General features: G+C 38.4%; 1 protein-coding gene across 7 annotated transcripts in view; it reads left to right on the top strand.

Moving 5' to 3' along the window:
* The window catches only part of LOC136866478 (uncharacterized aarF domain-containing protein kinase 2), a 158,578-nt gene that overhangs the window by 78,601 nt on the left and 60,976 nt on the right, over window positions 1–19,001 (top strand). For all 7 annotated transcript variants that reach the window (XR_010859553.2, XM_067143473.2, XM_067143472.2 and 4 more), the window contains 3 exons: window positions 212–436; window positions 4,035–4,265; window positions 4,420–4,545. Coding sequence is in view for 6 of the 7 variants with exons in the window: in XM_067143473.2 (XP_066999574.2) it covers window positions 212–436; window positions 4,035–4,265; window positions 4,420–4,545 (582 nt within the window). In the remaining variant the exon portion in view is untranslated. The remainder of the gene's footprint in view (window positions 1–211; window positions 437–4,034; window positions 4,266–4,419; window positions 4,546–19,001) is intronic.

The raw sequence follows: 19,001 nt of genomic DNA, 5'->3' as shown, positions 1-19,001 counted from the left end.
AACCCCGTATATGATATGGAAGGTAAACAGCAAAAACCTCAAGGTACTACACTTCATTAAACACATTTTTAGAAATGTGTCCTGCAATTTCAAAACTGTGATAATCCTTTTCATAATACTCCACAGCATGCACTAAATTGTAATAAGATTTAGATTTTGTTTTTACCCTGTTGATTGTTTACTTTAACATTTTGTTTTCATATCATTCCAGGTCAATTTCTGTGAAGAAGCTCATAATCTGGATGTGTTTACAAGAAACTTTCAAGAAAATGCGTATGTTAATTTTCCACGTCCATTTTGGACATTGACTACGCCGTATATACTTGTAGAGACTTATGAAGAAGGAGAACACCTGGAATACTACATTTCTTCTAAAGAAGATGACCCTATAAAGAAACAGCTTGCTGAAGTTGGTTTAAATACCCTGTTAAAAATGGTAAGTTTAAATGTTGTAAGAAAGCTAACAGGAGTAAAATATATCTGGTGTGGTAACTTGTGTAGCGATGACCTTGGTGAAGTTACACAGCAACTTATACAGATTTCACGTTGTTTTGAAGGGTGTATATCTTCAGCATCACTATTCACACTTTCATCAGAAGAGCTTTCGCTCTTTGAACGACGTAAACATTAGGTCGCAAAACTAAGAAAATGAATCATAAAACAGAAGAAGAATGAAAAATAAAGGAAGCATGGAATAAACAAAACCTTCAACACCGAGATTTTATAAACATTGGCTGCTAACTAGTTTCAGAAGTTCCAGCAGATGTATAAGTCTCATGAATGAACACGAGTTAACTTGGGGCCCGTCAATAATGTTCGGCCAACCAAACACGAGTAGACTCGGGTCCTGTCAGCATTGTATTAACTATTAGAACCTTTTGTGAGGTATGGGAAGGGGGAGATAGGCAAGACAAGAGAATGGAAAAAAAGGGATGGACAGAAATAATTTTTTAAAATGATTGTTTCAGTGTTAAATTTCTTAAAACTTTTCTCTAACTTCTGACCTTCTTGCTCTTGGAGATTCTGAATTTGGACATAAACTGATGCTCAGGTCTTGGGAAACACCCAGCCTTGACATTAGATAACAGCTCCTTTTGTTCATTCTCTTGTCTTGTGTGTCTTCCACCTCCTTTTACCTTACGACAGCATTTACTAGTCAACGACCACTACTGTTCTTATTCTGTCATCCACTGATGAAGGTTGGAGCCGAAAATGTTTGACCCATATCTTTCTTTTGTTGGGTGTTCTCTATCCACACATTCTTACATGATAAGTCGAATATGTATGTTTCTGTAATTGTGAATTATTGGCGAGGAATGACAGGTCTTATTATGGCCTAAAAACTTTGAGTGACCATTGAAATGGCATAGTTGTTTGTTAAAAGTGCCTAGGCCAAGGCCAATTCTGTAAATCTGCAGTGTGTTTGATAAACATTCATCATTTCTTAACTGCTAAATTTAAGTTGCTTCTTTTTCAGCTGCCCAATATTCCGATCTCTCTTTTAGTTTTTCAAAAAAATAATTAAAAAATCTTTTAACTTTTTTAAAATTTGAAGTTCTGTTTGGTTGGTAGTCCAAAAATGGCATTAACTAGAATGTTTCAGAACTGTACTCTAGAACAGGTAATAATTGGCAGATATGCAGTAATTCATTTATTTGGTCGTTTTATTTTGGACTCCAAAAATTTTTTTTATAAAAAGAAGAAAAATAGCTATGATAAACGACAAGTTAGTAGCTGCAAGAAATGAATGAAATAAAGTGTGGTGGAACCTGTGATTTAAACACTCAGTGAAAAGGTGAAACCTCTTGATATAAATGCTCCTTGAAAAGTATATTGATAAGACGTGTTCTTATTTAAATATTCTCATTCAAAATAAAATAATAAAATAATCGTGTAAGAAGAATACGGTGTTACTGTTGTGCTCTCCCTTTCATGTCTACATGACGTAGTGGTACCAAAACCTGGGAAAAGTAGGGTTTGGTTGTTTGTTGTTTGTTGTTGTTGTTGTTGTTTTTTTGTTGTTTTTTTTACATCGCACCAACACAGATAGGTCTTATGACAACGATGGGATAGGAAATTAAGGTACAGCCCCAACATTTGCCTGGTGTGAAAATGGGAAACCACGGAAAACCACCTTCAGGGCTGCCAACAGTGGGATTCGAACCCACTATCTCCCGGATGCAAGCTCACAGCTGCGCACTCCTAACCGCACGGCCAACTGGCCCGGTGGAAAAGTTGTTAACATAGCAATCTTGAAAGCAGAGTTTCAACTGAGTGAAATCAGTAAACTTCATCACTCGGAAGAAAATACGTAAATACAGTTCTGTTTACACTGATGACACCTACATCTCTCGTACAGGTAAGTAATTCCCCCTGATATTGGCAAAAGAAGTATTTTAAGCTGCTTGGAATGCTCCTCTTATCAGTCATCTCCACTCGCTTCTGCAGCAGCCAATTAGTAGTCATCAAGACAAAGCCTGGCTCCTCGCTGCTGCTTCTCCTTAATCTGCTGCATGGCTCCAAGCTTTACCTTCGCATTCTCTTGGTCTTCATCTTTCCAATTAAAGTTTCCGTATCGCTGTGGCTTTGTGTTTGGGAGCAGCCGTCTGCGAGCCTCACCGATGCTCAGCTTGTGGTGCCTACGTTGATCAATGTGGCCTCCATGGCCTTTCCTGTGTGAAATGTAAAGACACATCCTTCACTCCACTGTAAATGATGTCATCTTGCAGGCTGTACAGGAGCCCACTGGCTGCTGCCGTTCAGACGGTAAAAGGCTAGACGGAATGACACTTATGCCGTGGAAAAGGGGTAGATCTCTCGTGTGGGATTTTTACCTGTGCCGATACATTCACCCAGTCCAATCTTCCCCTTTTGTCAATGAATGATGAAGGTGCAGCCATGAATAGGGAAAATGCTAAAAGGAGAAAATACAGCGATTTGTTAGACAAATTCTTCTTCATGCCAGTAGCCATTGAATCGAGTGGTATCTGGGGCAATGATGACCTCAATTTTATCAAAGAAGTTGGCCAATGGATTTCCAGCAATACCCAATCAACTGCTTTTCTTATTCAGCACATCAGCATAGCTCTAATGCGTGGAAATGTCATATCCATTCTCAGGACGTTACCACCTGGTAAAGAGTTGGATGAAGTTTCTTCTTTATACATGTCTTTGTATTTTGTGGAAAGTGAATTTTAATATTAATACAGTAGAAGTCTGTTATAGCGAGAATTCATAATGGCGTAAAATTTACTCGCTATAACGGATTGTTGTTATACTCATTCCTGGTTGCCAGCGTTTCGCCCCCCGTATGCTATGTTGGGCTTATCAGTTGATACATAGCACACCCAATAATAATAATAATCATCATCATCATCATAGCAATGTCTTGGTGGTGCAGGATACACTTTTTGGAACTCGCTATTTCACATGGTCCGCAGCATCATTTGGTCTCAAACAGACTATCGCCACATCCACATTGATTGCGTCTTGCCGGCATTGCTTCAGTCATCCACACGGGTATTGGCTGTTGACTTCATTGTGAAGAGATGAGTTAGCGTCTGTGCCAGGAGCTGCACGCAAGGCTTGGCCATACCATTTAAGGTGCTTCTCTTGCATTTTCTCTGCAATTGACATAATGCTTATTTGTTACTAAATCAAGTTGTTAGTGATGTTTCGTTTAGGGAGATGCCCATCGCCCAGAGAAGCATTAGCCATCTGTATTGCATGTAGTGTAGTTGGCGTTCAGTGTTTTTGTCAGTGGCCAGCATTCAACTCCATACAGAGCAATTAGGCGTACTACTTTTTGGTATATCTTTGATTTAAGGTGGCAAGACATAATTTTGTCATAGTAATGGTACCATTTTTATGTTCTGATGTTCCAAACAGAAGGATATTATGCTTACATTTTTCTTTCCTGTATCTAATGTACCATATAGTTTTATCTTACATAAAAATCTAATGAGGGTGTTATTTAACGGGAATAACTTACTTAGCTATTCTGATGAAGCAATCTCTCTCTATTTTTAATTTAGGTTTTTGAAGACAACTTTGCTCATGGGGACTTGCATCCTGGGAACATGTTAGTCCAGAAAGTCTCTCCTTCAGAGCAACCTTGCCAAGGAGACAGTTTCTCCTTCAGCTTTCATAAACCTGTGGTACCATCCTTCAAACTCACAATACTTGACTGTGGCATTGTTTCAACTCTCGATGAACGAGGAAGAAAATGTTTGAAAGACGTTTTTGCAGCTGTTGTAGATGGAAATGTAAGCTATATAATTTTGTAGAAAGCAAGTTAAAAATAAATAATATTTAATGAGCTAGAGAAATATGATGTACATTGTACATTACTCATACTCTCTTGATGGGGTCTGAACTTTTCTTATTGAAAATAAAAATTATTGTTATTCTTATGCTCAGGGGGAGAAAGTAGCTGACCTCTTCCTTGACCACTCAAACCACCAATGTGAAGATGCTGAAAGTTTCAGAAACAGCATGCGGGATATAGTGAACAGTGCCTTAAAAGAGACTGTTACATTAAAACAGGTATGGTTGTTACAATTTCTGTTACATGCATTAATATAATAATAGATGACATGCTAGTTGATCATGTGGTGACGAAGCTCCTTAACTTAAATGTACAGTAGAAGTCCGCTATAGCGAGTACGGCATAAAACCTGAACCCCATTATAACGACAGTTTTTACCGGTCCCTACAAAATTCCTATATTAAACTGTGTATTTTCCTTCGGTTACAGCGAGAGCACTATCACTGACATCCGTTATTACGAGCGATTTTTTCCGTTACCGATATTTATGCACCCCAGCGATTATGTTGCATGTGATCGATCCCCTTCGGTATCATTTCCTCACTATGTCCACGAGCGAGTTCTCTCGTCGACATTCAAAGGCGATGTCGGAGTCGATTAGTAAAACCCGTCAACTGCTGTTCCGTAAAGAAAATTCAAAATGAAAGAGGACTTTTTGCGTAATAAATGCGTAAATAACATGTCCGATAACAGTTGTTAACTCCTTAAAAAATAAAGGCTGAGGAAACGATCGCTTAATTTTAATGCTAAATACTGCAATTAATTAAGGATGAAATACACCTCAAGATATGGCAGTGTGCATAATTGATTTCAGAGGTTAGTTTCTATTTTCTTGCATCTGTTAATTTCAGAAAGGCTATTATCATGTAAATTTATAGCGAGAAGAGTATTTTCTACTGGCGCTAGAAATACTGTATGCAAGTATTCACGATAAATATAGTATGGTTAAGTTAGGTTAGGTCACGCTGTTTGAATGAGAAAACTGAAATGTGTGTCACAAAATGTGATCGATCATCTTCTGTATGGTGCATGTGCATTTGCTAGCTTTCTTGTCAACATTCGAAGGCGATGTTTTAGTTGATTAGCCTAGTAATACCCGTCGACTGCTGTTTTCTAAAGGAAATTCGAAATGAAAGAGGATAATGCGTTTTCATAATAAATGCGTAAATAACGTAGCCAATAGCAGTTGTTAACTCGTTAAAAATAAAGGCTGAAGTAAATGGTTTCTTAATTTTAATGTTATATACTGAAATTTATTTTTATTTTTTATTTTTATTTTTATTATTATTTTTTTTGCTAGGGGCTTTACGTCGCACCGATACAGATAGGTCTTATGGCGACGAATATACTGAAATAAAGTAAGAATGTGATACACCTCTAGATGTGACAGAGTACATCACGGATTTCAAAGGATAGTTTATATTTTCTCGCGTCTAGTTATATTTCGGAATGGCTGTTCCCATGTAAATTTTAGCGAGGTGGTTATCATTTGTCTACATGCATTTTAAGTGTTTTTTCATGATACACATAGGTGCAGTTAGGTTAGGTGACACCGTTTGAAGAAGAAAACGGAAATGTTTGCCACAGAAGTCTCTGGAGTGATACCGTATTTCTCCGAATCCAAGACGACAATTTTTTTCCTCACAATATCGTGAAATATCAAGGGTCGCCTAGCATTCGCGACCTTGGCAACTACCGTAGTAACCATGGTGCTATTTCCCCCCCATTATACATCTCTAGCCCGCGGCGACCGATTGTTCAGTGCCTATGTGTAATGTCGCTGGATCTCGGGAAATAGTGAAGAGAGAATGACATTATATTAGCCTCTCTACACAATCGTTTCTCAAATCTACAAAACGGCATTAAAAAATGCGAGCCTTCGAATTCTTGGAAAGGCCATGGCTACTCAGTAGAAGAGTTATAACGCGTTCACTGTACCTAACGCTTAGTAAAATTAAGTTTTATAGATAGCAGGAATATTTTCGTGATGGATCGTCATACTGTAAAGAATAATACCAATATAATGGTCCGTTATTGGACATTATAAATTTTCCAGCTAACTCATTCTTGGTTGCCTGCGTTTCGCCCTCGTGTGCTAAGTTAGGCTCGTCAGTTGGGACTTGGCACACCACCCAAGACGCAAGGCCAGTGCATACCGTGGAGGCCACTGCATAGGCTACTTGAAGCCACCAGCAGTGCCAATGCACTATGAGAGCCATGGCTTCAAGTAGCCTATGCAGTGGCCTCCACGGTATGCACTGGCCTTGCGTCTTGGGTGGTGTGCCAAGTCCCAACTGACGAGCCTAACTTAGCACACGAGGGCGAAACGCAGGCAACCAAGAATGAGTTAGCTGGAAAATTTATAATGTCCAATAACGGACCATTATATTGGTATTATAAATTTACTCATTCGGGACAAATATTTTAGGTTCCCTATGGGAATCAATATCTACATCATTTGATGGCCAGGCAGGCATCAATTTTTGAAAATGAGACATGGCTCTCATAGTGCATTGGCACTGCTGGTGGCTTCAAGTAGCCTATGCAGTGGCCTCCACGGTATGCACTGGCCTTGCGTCTTGGGTGGTGTGCTAAGTCCCAACTGACGAGCCTAACTTAGCACACGAGGGCGAAACGCAGGCAACCAAGAATGAGTTAGCTGGAAAATTTATAATATCCAATAACGGACCATTATATTGGTATTATAAATTTACTCATTCGGGACAAATATTTTAGGTTCCCTATGGGAATCAATATCTATATCATACTGTAAAGATACGTGGAACATGTATTGCCGGCAAATTTTCAACGGGTGCTCGTCGATATTATGATGACAGTTTTAAGTTAATGGTTATTAAACATTTGTAAATGTAGAATAATCATGCAGCCGAAAGAGAATACGGCATAGGCCTAACTAAAGCCAATATTCAGCGTTAGCGTGAAGACAAGGATAGCTTAAAAATGCGTATTGCACAAAAAATGCATTTGTGGTCCGCAGCATGGACACTTTAAAGAAGTCGCAGATGAAATTGTGAAGTATGTGCACAAAAAACACAAGGGCGGAATTCCCATACCGCGGTGCAATAAATGCTAAATGCTCAAGTTGGATCAGACAGGCTTGGATATGAAAATGTACTAGGTCCACGTGGTTATGGAGACAGGAACCCAGAAGGAGAAAGTCTTCTAGATCTATGTGTAAGGAATGGCTTGAGAATAAACAGCAGTTGGTTTCAGAAGCAGCTAAGTCATAAACTAACAAGATACAGTTGGAATGGAGATACTAAAACTCGGATAGATTATTTTATATCAGACAGTGAAGCAGGAAAGACCATATGTGATGTCAGAGTTATACCAAGTGAAAGCCTGGACAGTGACCACAGACTTCTCCTCGCAACAATAAAGTACATTAAAATTTACAGACCTCAGAAATACAGGAAACCAAAAATCAAGACATGGGAGCTAAAGAAGGCAGAGAAACAAGCTGAATACACAAAAAAAGTGACCAATAAATTACCATCAGATGCATTACAAGAAGGCAACATCAAGTGGACTAGATTCAAAGAAAGCATTGTCGGAGCTTCAGTAGAAGTTTGTGGTAAAACTAATAGCAAAATGAAGGCAAAAGAAACTCCTTGGTGGAACGATCGGGTGAAGATTGTTGTGAAAGCGAAAAATGAAACCAGGAAAGCCAGAGACAAAGAAATGCAAAAAGGAAGTCAAAGGAATGAATCTAGAGTAAACGAACTGCAGCAGAAATACAGAGATCAGTAGCTATGAGTAAAGAAAATTGTGGCCGAAGAAAAACAGAAAGCTTGGACTGATTTCACAGATAAACTAGAGCAAGACAGCAAAGCTAATTCTAAACTACTTTACCGAACAATACGAAATATAAGAAGAGACAATGAATACATAACAGCAATAGAGGAACCAGATGGTAACATAGTCAGGGAAGAGACAGAAATAGGCAGATCATGAAATCCTATTTTGATCATTTATACAACTGTACTGGGAAAGACTCCAATGATGTAACCATGCAGGTCAGTTTAAGCTGCAATGATGAGGCTGACCAAGAGAGCCCGCCAAGATGGAAGGAAGTAGAGACTGCCCTTAATAGTATACCCTAAGAAAGATCAACAGGATTTGATGAAGTCAGTGCAGATATGATCAAAGCAACTGGTGCAATAGGAATACAGTGGCTTCATAGGGTAATTAATGCAATATGGAAGGATAGGAAAGTCCCAGATGATTGGAAAAAGGGAATAATAATACCTCTCTTCAAAAAAGGAAGCCAGAAGAAATGTAGCAATTATAGAGGGATCACTTTATTGTCTCATAGTTTGAAAATATTTGAGAAAATACTTGAAAAAAGGCTAAGGAAAATAATAGAACCACAACTACAGGAAGAACAATATGGATTCAGAGAACACCGATCAACTACCGATCTCATATTTGCACTTAGAATGGTGTTAGAAAAGCATTGGGAGAAGGGCAAAGACTTAACACTGTAACTTTTTGATGAATACTAATAAATAAAATCATGAATAAAAATATATAAATAAAAGCTCAAAAACTTAATAAAATTAATAAGCATAATTAACCGAAATGTCCGTAGTATGGGCGCCAGAGTTCACCAGAATGGATCCCTTGAATTTAGATAAGAGCATGATAAACTGTATATCCCAGGGCGTGTACATACTGCTGCGTACTGGTACATCTGCTGCAGGCCTTACCTAACCTCCTGAAAACGACTAATTAGGTAGGAACTGCACCTAGGTTCATCAATAACACTGATTCTAAAATAGCTAACTATATTCTTAACAAATTCCGTGCATGAGCACCTCATCAACATACAACATTATACATATAATACACACATAAAATATTGCTGGAAGACTCCATATTTACAACAACAACAATAATGAAAATCGTGGGAAAACGAAAGCGAGAACTAAGCTACCATTTGTAGATAGTCCGATGAACAATGTACATGTATGAAGATAAATACCCTTCACTGTCCCTATATCAATTCGACTTACCGATTCTCATAATCGGCAGTTATCACATCACACAGATACTGTACCTTGTACTACTGTGTTCACATATTTTAACACTTGTTGTAAAGATATATACACACGTCTGTCGATCCTCAACATAAATTATGGAAAGTCTGAGATAGCTTTCACCAACATATAATGCTATGCCGCCACAAGTGCTACAATACTTAATGCGCAAGCACTCTCCACAATCAGTCACTTTCCACGAACATAACAAGACTACGCTCCACAAACGTTTGAAGTCCAGTCCATTGCAGCCGTGTCACTCCAGTACCGTGTATCAGCACCACTTCCTTCCCGTACAGTGCGTCAGTTGTAGTTCTCTTATACAGTGTCACTGGTTGTAGTTATCTTCCTTCTCGTTCCTTTACAATCACCCTTACAATGTCCCTGGTTGCCGCCGTATGTTCAACCTTTATAGACATCAACATCCCCCTCCTCTCAGATGATACGTCTGGATTGGTGCTTGCCAGCCAATCACGAGTGAACCTCTTGTCAAGACATGCCCTGAACTTCTCCTTTCTCCCAAGAGATAAACAAACTCTGGGGTATATTCCATGAGTCACCAAACTTTCCTAATACAACAACAAGCTCATCTCATCAGGCTGGGATATATACATGACTCATGAATTTCCCGACACAAGTACATCACAACAAACACTGGGGTAGCCATATGACTCACCCAAATTACCAGAGTTATTAAAGCAATGTTTTCCCACTCGTGCAAAACGAATTACTCATACCTACATATGTGGATATCTTCCAGCTTATCAATATAAATGGCAAAATATACAAATGAAATACTGATAATAATAATAATAATAATAATAATAATAATAATAATAATAATAATAATAATAATAATAATAAATCGAATACTGACAATAATATCTCTAACTTCTGCATATAATTCGGGGGTGTGATATATGTACTATCACAACACTAGTGTTTTTGGATCTCGAAAAAGCATTTGATAGTGTTCCAAGGAAGACTATATGGGAATGCTTAAGAAAGAAAAATGTACCCAAAGGTCTTATCCAGAAGACTGCTGCAGTTGCGTACAGATAGGAAACGGTAATTCTGATTGGTTCCAAACCACTAAAGGAGTGCAACAAGGCAGTACCCTTTCACCCTTACTTTTTATCACTGTCATGGATGAAGTCATGAAAGAAATTAAGCAGAAGAACAATATGGACATCAATGCATTTGCATTTGCAGATGATGTAGTAATTTGGGGAAATACAGAGAAGGAAGTCCAAGAGAGGCTGAACACCTGGAATGAACATTTGAAAGCACACGGATTAACAATAAATAAATCGAAAACTGTTACTATGTCTGTCAACAGGCAGAAGAAGAAAGGAAAAATAATGCTGGAAGGTACACAGCTGGAAACAGTAGACCAGTATAAATATCTTGGGTGCATTATTTCAAGTGATAACAGAATACAGCATGAGATTAACAACCGCATTCAAAAATCAGCTAAGTTTTACCATCAAGTTCGGAACCTCCTCTGGAACAAACAAGTTCCCTTCAGATCAAAGCAGATTCTATTCCAATCATACTTCACCCCCACACTAACATATGGCCTAGAAACCTGCACAACAACCCAACAAGTGGATAGCAAACTACAAGCCGCAGAAATGAAGTTCCTACGTACTATGGTACAGAAGACAAAAAGGGACAGGGTAAGGAATGAAAGAATAAGGGAGGAAGCTGGTGTGTACCCATCCCTGAATGAAAAAGTGACAAGGGCCCGTCAAACGATTAGACGATGGAAGGACAGCAAAACAATGGTTACACACAGTCGTGGCCGGAAAACGACCGGTAGGAAGACCTAGGAAGAGATGGCTGGACCAAGTGAAAGAGGACATAGGAACAAGAGGAGTTACCTGGGATGTCGTCTTGAGAGAAGAGTGGTACATGGACAGACAGAAGTGGAGAGTGCTCGTAAACCACACCCGGGCAACTGGAGTGGAAAACTGATAATAATGATGATGATGATGATGATGATGATGATGATGATGATGATGATGATGATGGTGCAATAAACTCGTTCGTTGACCTTCAACTCCACGATTAGGCCTATACATCGCTAGCCGCTGAAGTTGGCCGAAGCCGGCAAGTGAGACGTGCGTGTAGCGGCAGCCAGTTATATTTGAAGCTGAGTGAAAGTAACAGTTTTATAGTAAGTAAGCATATTTTCCTGATGAATCGTCGTATTGTAGAGACGTGTGAAATAGGTATTGCCAGCAAATTTTCAACGGGTTTTCTTCGATATTATGATGCCAATTATAAGTTAATGGTTATTAAACCCGCTGAAATAGAGAATAATTGTGCAGCTGAAAAGTAATACACCATAACTGAAACCAATGTTCGGCGTCTAAAAATAGTCTAAAATGTATACTGTATAAGAAAGGCATTCATATGATTTTACAAAGCACGTTTTTGGATTCGGAGAAATACGCTACTATAATTTTTCAGAATGAAATTAAACACTTTCACGTAATATCAGTTTTCAAAAAATAACAAACAAGTAAGCTGTAGAGTGGATATTATCCATGAAAATGCAAGTTTTGTGCAAGCTGACTGTCGTTTCATACTGATTTTAATGTGTATGAGGGTTTTGCCAGCTTTTTACAAAAAATCGGATATAACGACAATCCGTTATAGGGAGTAAATTTTTCGCTGTTATGAACTCTCGCTATAACAGACTTCTACTGTATTTCTTTCTGAAGTGTAATGTGTATGTGACTTGAAGCACTTAATAAACGCAATAGTGAACTTTGAGAAACAGATGTAAATATAGAAAGTTAATCATTAAAATCAAATGTTATTTGAAGTGTATTAGTTGTTATCAGTGTCCAAGTGCGTAAATAAACAGTGAACTGTAGTGATACCAACATAACTTATACAAAATGAGAATCATCATAGAACTACTATTGTGTATTCTTGATTATTGATTATTGAATGCAACGAAACAGTGTCATAATGAGCACCTGTGGCCTTTTTCTAAGGCCATTCTGAGGCAAGACACTTCCTCAAAGATTTAATTCACTGAATATCGGGACTGGTTTCATGCCAAATGCGTTGTGTGGCAACTTAGTTATGGTCAGGCTACAGTTGAAGTTAGAGTACCTTCAGTTTGGTAAGATTATGTATACAAAATACCCCGCAGGATATGAGAAACAAGAATTGAAAGTGGTATTAATTGGGGTGATAATAAAATTCCCCATTATTCAAAACGCAGCAACCGAGTACGGTAAGTAAAATGCGATCCAGCATTTTACAATAAATATTTAGTAATGATCCAGTGCAGCACTACAGGATGAATAGATCGACTAAAGTTGAATTTTCAATAGACCATATCTAAGGATTCTTTGCAGAAACAGTCAAACCAGAGTAACATTTGCAGTGGAAAATGTGAGAAAAGTTATGTAATGTCAACCTCAGTGTAATTCTGGGCCAAAATTCCATGAGGTTTCCAAGGATGGTGTAAATGAGATACTACCTAAGAAATTAATAGATAGGATAATTTGCAATATCTTATTATACATAACAATTTATTATAGAGTTATTTAACCTCATGTGTGAATGTAACAAAATTTGATTCATGGGTCTGAGATTACATATAAAATTGAAAGTTTAGTTTAACAGTTCCACCTTTTCAATACAAAAATTTTTGTAATGCGGGTTACATTACAAATGAAACATTTGTTTGGAACTAGTTTTGACCTAAGGTCAAGGTCATCATCAGCCAACAACACGAATTGTACAACGTATTAAAAATATTCCATAAACAATGTACATATATCACAGAAACATTGTGGTTTGACGCTATAGAGTTGAAGATAAAACAGTCACAATGGAGATAAAAGTTTTAAATTATGCATAAATTACATTAAAGTAAGGTACTTAGCTGTCGTTGAATTAAAGGATGATTCAGTTTGATCAGTCTGGATGCCGAAGATTTTTGAAAATTTGTGTATCCTTCGCTACAGATTTCTGACAGCTGTAAGTCATCATATGGTAGCAGTGTCATTTAGAAAACAATTTATGCACATGCAGTGAACAGTGTAGAAACATGGTACATTGATGTCCAAAAATTTTCTAGTTTAATGTCCTTAAGAAACTGAAGACGAAAGTTGCGCTTGAAATTCAAATCATTTCCTTGAAGTAGGTGGAGAAGATTTGCAGTTCAATGCAGAAACAGGTGAACTGATAAATAATAATAATAATAATAAAAAGCCAAGTTAGTACAAGGACTGTTGAAAAAAATTTTTTTTTTTAATATGTGATTCACCTTGCGCTGTGCAGTGTTGGGCGTATTGCATAACTGAAGGGAAGGAAGATCAGGAAGGGAGGGGGGGGGAACGGGGTAGGGCAGATCGGAGAGAACGGGGAAGGGAGAGGGAATGAGGAGGGGCTATTTTATGGCGGGGCTGAGGGGTGTGGGAATAGGGGTAAATGCTGCGGAAAGGTACAATGAATTGAATGGAAAATTGATTTTTGATTTGTTAAATTAAAATTTCTAAAAATAATCATGAGGTCAAATAGAATGTTGGATTTCTCATTAAGGTTGTATTTTGAATTGAAGTACTGATCTAAATGTATAGAACAGTTCTTTCAATGAAAAAATTATTGTGACCATTGGATTTTGCGTTACCTTGAATGGTGTTCAGTTCGTTTTTTAGATCTTTTTTAGACTTAGGTACAGTAAAAGCTCGGTGAACTAAGCTGTTGTAAGTCGCTCGTTAGTGAGTCTGTGGATGTATTTAATATGTGAATTGACGTTATTAAGACTGAGAAGAGTGGTAGCAGCTTCGACTGTTATTTCATCCATAATTATTAAGATATTGTCTACATATTTAGCCCTAAGGAGAATATTGTTGAAATTTTTGTTATTGTGAGTTTTAGTATGTTCTAGAACATCTAGGTAGATTTTTGCTTTCTGTTGATAGATGACATCAGAAGTGAAGAAATTGTTATTTATAACTAATTTTAGAATGGACAAGAAATTCTGGATTTCTAATTTACTTAAGTAGCTGTATTTATTTAAATTACAGTATTTTCGATAATAGGGTATAATTTTGATACTTGTATGCTGGGATACGTATTTACAATATCAAAAGAATGAAGGGAGTGACGGGGTTGGATATTGAACTTTTTTAATTTATCGCTTAGATCTGTAATGTTTTTAATGGATTTTTTGGGACCTAAATTGGTCATTATTCCTCAAAAACTTTTGGATGAATAGAGATTTTTGTATAAAGGGCTTGGTCTGTAGTTTATGATCGGGCAAATGGGGACGCTGGCTTTGTGTATTTTAGGAAGGGCTTTTACAGTGGGAAGACCTGGATTCATGTTTGTTTCTTCCTTGGTCTGTAAATAGGTATGGGGTGTTCTTTAGGGTCTGTTTGCGTAATTGTTGAATTCTCTGAGTGGGATCTTTTTTAGCTATGGAAAATGAACTGTCTGTTAAGAAATTCTTTATTTTGCTAATGTACTCATTTTTGTCCATTATGACGGTTGTATTACCCTTAATATCAATATAGTTGATCAGTCATTGGACATCATAAATTTCCATCTAACTCATTCCTGGTTGCCAGTGTTTCGCCCCAGTATGCTAAATCGGGCTCATCAGTTGGTAAATAGCACACCCACCAAGACGCATGGCTAGTGCATACCGTGGAGACCACTGTGTAGGCTACTTGGAGCCACGAGCAGTGCCAGTGCACTATGAAACTCTGTCTCATTTTCAAAAATTGATGCCTGCCTAGCCATCAGATGATATAGATGTTAATTTCCAGAGGGAACCTGAAATATTTGTCCCGAATGAGTAAATTTATAGTACCAATATAGTTGGTCTGTTATTGGACATTACAAATTTTCCAGCTAACTCATTCTGATTGCCAGCGTTTCTCCCCAGTTGCTAAAATATAATAAGAATTGAAGTGTTAAAAAATGTCTATTTAACGAGGAAAGAGTAAATTAAATCGCAGAAAAATGAGAACATACACCTACAAAATCCCTCAGACGATTTGGACAAGAAGCTGGGGTTTTGAGGAGCTCAGCATGGCTGGATACGAAAATGTTAAGATAAAGTGTGTGCAGAAAACTCTCACACATTGGATGAAGAGAGAAATAGTCTGTTACGGAAAACAAACTTATGCATTTGAATTGGAGTTTCCTAAGACGATGACAGAAATATGTGGATGCAGGAGGAGAACATTTCCAACATCTGCCATAATGTACAAGCTTATTTTCTTAATTTTCTTCATTTTAATTGTTATCTCATGTCATGCACAGATAAAGTGAGCGAAGTGTTGTCCTTGTTACTGTGCTGCGGAGCGGGGAGTGAAGGGTTAATGGGAGGTAGATAAGCTGGGCGTGCCTGCCGGCCAACCAATGAGAGAAATTCACTATAGCTTCAAAAAGGCTGAAACAAAAAGAGAGGCCTCTCCCCCCTACCTTAAAAGATTCATGTTGGTAAGGAAGACTTGTGGCTAGGAGATAGTGCCAGCATGTAGCAGCATCCCAAGAGACTGAACGAAAATGAAAACTCCCCACTCTCGTTCAACAGCACAAACAGTGAGAATGGGGTACAAGCTGATATTTCTAAGATTCTCACAATGGTGAGGTATAACGTATGGGTAGGATTGAGAGGGGAAGAGAACATTCAAGAAACAGTGAGAGCGAGAAGGTAATGATGTAATAACATATAGGAATCATATGTGATTAATGGAATCCGGGACGTAGTACATAGGAGAAGTTGAAGAAAAGGCCATGAAGATAGAGTTTTAGATAAGTAATTTAGAAAAGCGGTGGTGTAAGGTAAGGATAACATTACAGTAGGTTTAAAGCAATCTGATATATACATTGTTTTACAACAGACGATGTGCTCCAAGTGGCTGGCAAAAGATATTTAATTTTATACATTTTTGAAAAGCAAGGTTATGAATAGCTGATGGCCAAAGAGATAGTACTTGGAATCCTACCACAAGCACAACATGTTCATTGAATTTCAAACAAGCGGATTTTGAAACAGCCCCGAAGATGGTTTTCTTTGGTTTCCTATTTCCACTCCAGGCAATTGCTAGGGCTGTACCTTAAGGCCGTGACCAATAACTTCCTAATCCTAGCCCTTTTCCGTTCTTCCACCGTCAAAAACCTTCAGTGGCCAAGTTCCGTGTGATTGAGTGTACAAGTTGCTACTCAAATTGAAGGATGAACTGGCGAATATAACTAATTGCATAGTTCCTTGGTGAATTCAGGTCCGTTTTCTATGTATTATCAGAATCTTAGGGGACTGAATACGAAGTTTTCTCAATTCTACGTGAATAGTGTTTAATGGGGATATGATGTATTTCTTATTTCTGAGACATAGTTGCACAGCTAAATCTCTCTAATAGTGAATTATTAGGTTTTGGATGAATTATATATCAGAACAATCAGAAGGGTGAAAGAAAAGGTGGAGGTGTACTGGTTGCTGTTACTAATGAAGTAACTTCAAAACATATTAAATTAGACTTTGTAGGTTTTGAGGTAGTATGTGTAAAGGTAATGGCTGTACTTGCTTCATATTGTCAGTCAATTTTTCACCATCCTCTAATCCAGACAATTGCATCAGAGATTTTTAATTATTCAAAGTCCATGAGGGTTTACAAAATGAAAATATTATCATTGTAGGCGACTTTCTTTTTTGCTATTTGTTTTACGTCACACCGACACAGATAGGTTTTATGGCGACGATGGGATAGGAAAGGCTAGGAATGGGATGGAAGCGGCCGTGGCCTTAATTAAGGTACAGCCCCAGCATTTCCCTGGTGTGAAAATGGGAAACCACAGAAAACCATCTTTAGGACTGCCGACAGTGGGGTTCAAACCCACTATCTCCCAGATGCAAGCTCACAACTGCGCGACCCTAACCGCATGGCCAACTCGCCCGGTCGTAGGTGACTTTAATCTCCCTTTGATAACAGATCTAACTTTTGATATTTTATCATGGCCCTGGTTACTGGTGTAGGATACAATTACCAAGAAGTAAACTTTCACAATATGTACAATCTGTTCCTTGTTTTTGATTGGTCAAATTTAGACAACAGTGCAGTGTAGGATACAATTACCAAGAAGTAAACTTTCACAATATGTACAATCTGTTCCTTGTTTTTGATTGGTCAAATTTAGACAACATTAAAGATATAGAAGAAGTTGCTCATCATCTTCTTTGCATTTTTCCATTTATATGGGGGTCTGTCTTCTTGCAGTGTTTCCTCCTCTTCAGTCAATCCATTGCATCCCGAGGGGTGAATTTGGCGAGCCACATGTCATCACTCACCCTGTCCAACCAGCGTGTTTGAGGTCGCCCTCGAGGTCGGCGACCCTCCACATTCAGTTGAAGGGCAACTGAGGTTTCACTGCTGTGGAGTACATGTCCATATCATCGCAGGCGTGATTCATACAATTTCTGTCTGAGTGGGGCAACCTTGAACACTTCCGCACAGCATTTTTCCTGATATGGTCTAGTCGAGTCAAGCCACTGAACCACTGCAGCATCTTCAATTTCATTGCATGAAGTGCCTGTTCATGCTTCGATGTTGTAGGCCAGCATTCGGATCCATAAAGGGACACTGATCTAATCGCTGTGCGGTAGACTTTAGATTGTAGATGCAGTGGAATTTTTTTATCGCACAGGACTCCAGTAACTTGGCGCCATTTTATCCATGCAGTGCTGACTCTCGTCTTGACATTGGGAATTGTGCTGCAGTCCGATGTGATGCATGACCCTAGGTATTTGAACTGGGTCACTTTATTGGTGAACCCCACCCACAGTGATCATGCTTTCAATTTGGTCACCACATTCCAGATACTCTATCTTCTTTAGATTTAATTTCATCCCAAATTCTTCAGGATTTATCTTCCACTCTTGTACTTGCTATTTGAGGCCCTCGCTTGTCTCGTTAGTTAGCATGACATCGTCCGCGTATAATAATGTCCTTGGATACCTGGTCTGGGTGCCATTTGTGATGACGCTCATGCAGAGTATGAAGAGCAACGGAGACAAGGCTGATCCTCAATGGACACCAGCATTGATTTGGAAGGTACTGAAGACATTTGTGTTGCACACCATACTGAATTTGTGACCTTCAGTATAGGAGTTTCACCCAGTTGACATAGGCTTCAGGTACACTGTGTAGTCTCATTGCCAACCAAATGAGATCATGTGGTACTATGTTGAACGCCTTTTTCAAATCAAGGAAGGCCAAGTAAACTGTCTTCCTTTTCCTATGATGTCTTTTCATCAATAGGTGAAGTGCATAGATGGTGTCTGTTGTTCTGCTGGTTTTAACAAAGCCATACTAGTTAGATGAGATAGTGATCATCATCATCGTCATCATCATCATCATCATCATCATCATTTCCCAACTCCAGTTTCTCGGGTGTGGTGTACAAGCACTCGCCATCTCCTTCTGTCTTCATACATCTTCTGATCCAGTACATCCTCCCATTTGTATCCTCTCTCCTCCACATCTGATCTTACAGTCTCTATCCAACGTTTTCTTGGTCTTCCCTGTGGTCTTCTTCCTATGAGATTAAGGTCGAAATATTTTCTGGCAAGTCTT

Source organism: Anabrus simplex, chromosome 3 (assembly GCF_040414725.1).
Source record: "Anabrus simplex isolate iqAnaSimp1 chromosome 3, ASM4041472v1, whole genome shotgun sequence".
NCBI lineage: Eukaryota > Metazoa > Arthropoda > Insecta > Orthoptera > Tettigoniidae > Anabrus > Anabrus simplex.
This window is presented reverse-complemented; position numbering and strand designations above follow the sequence as displayed.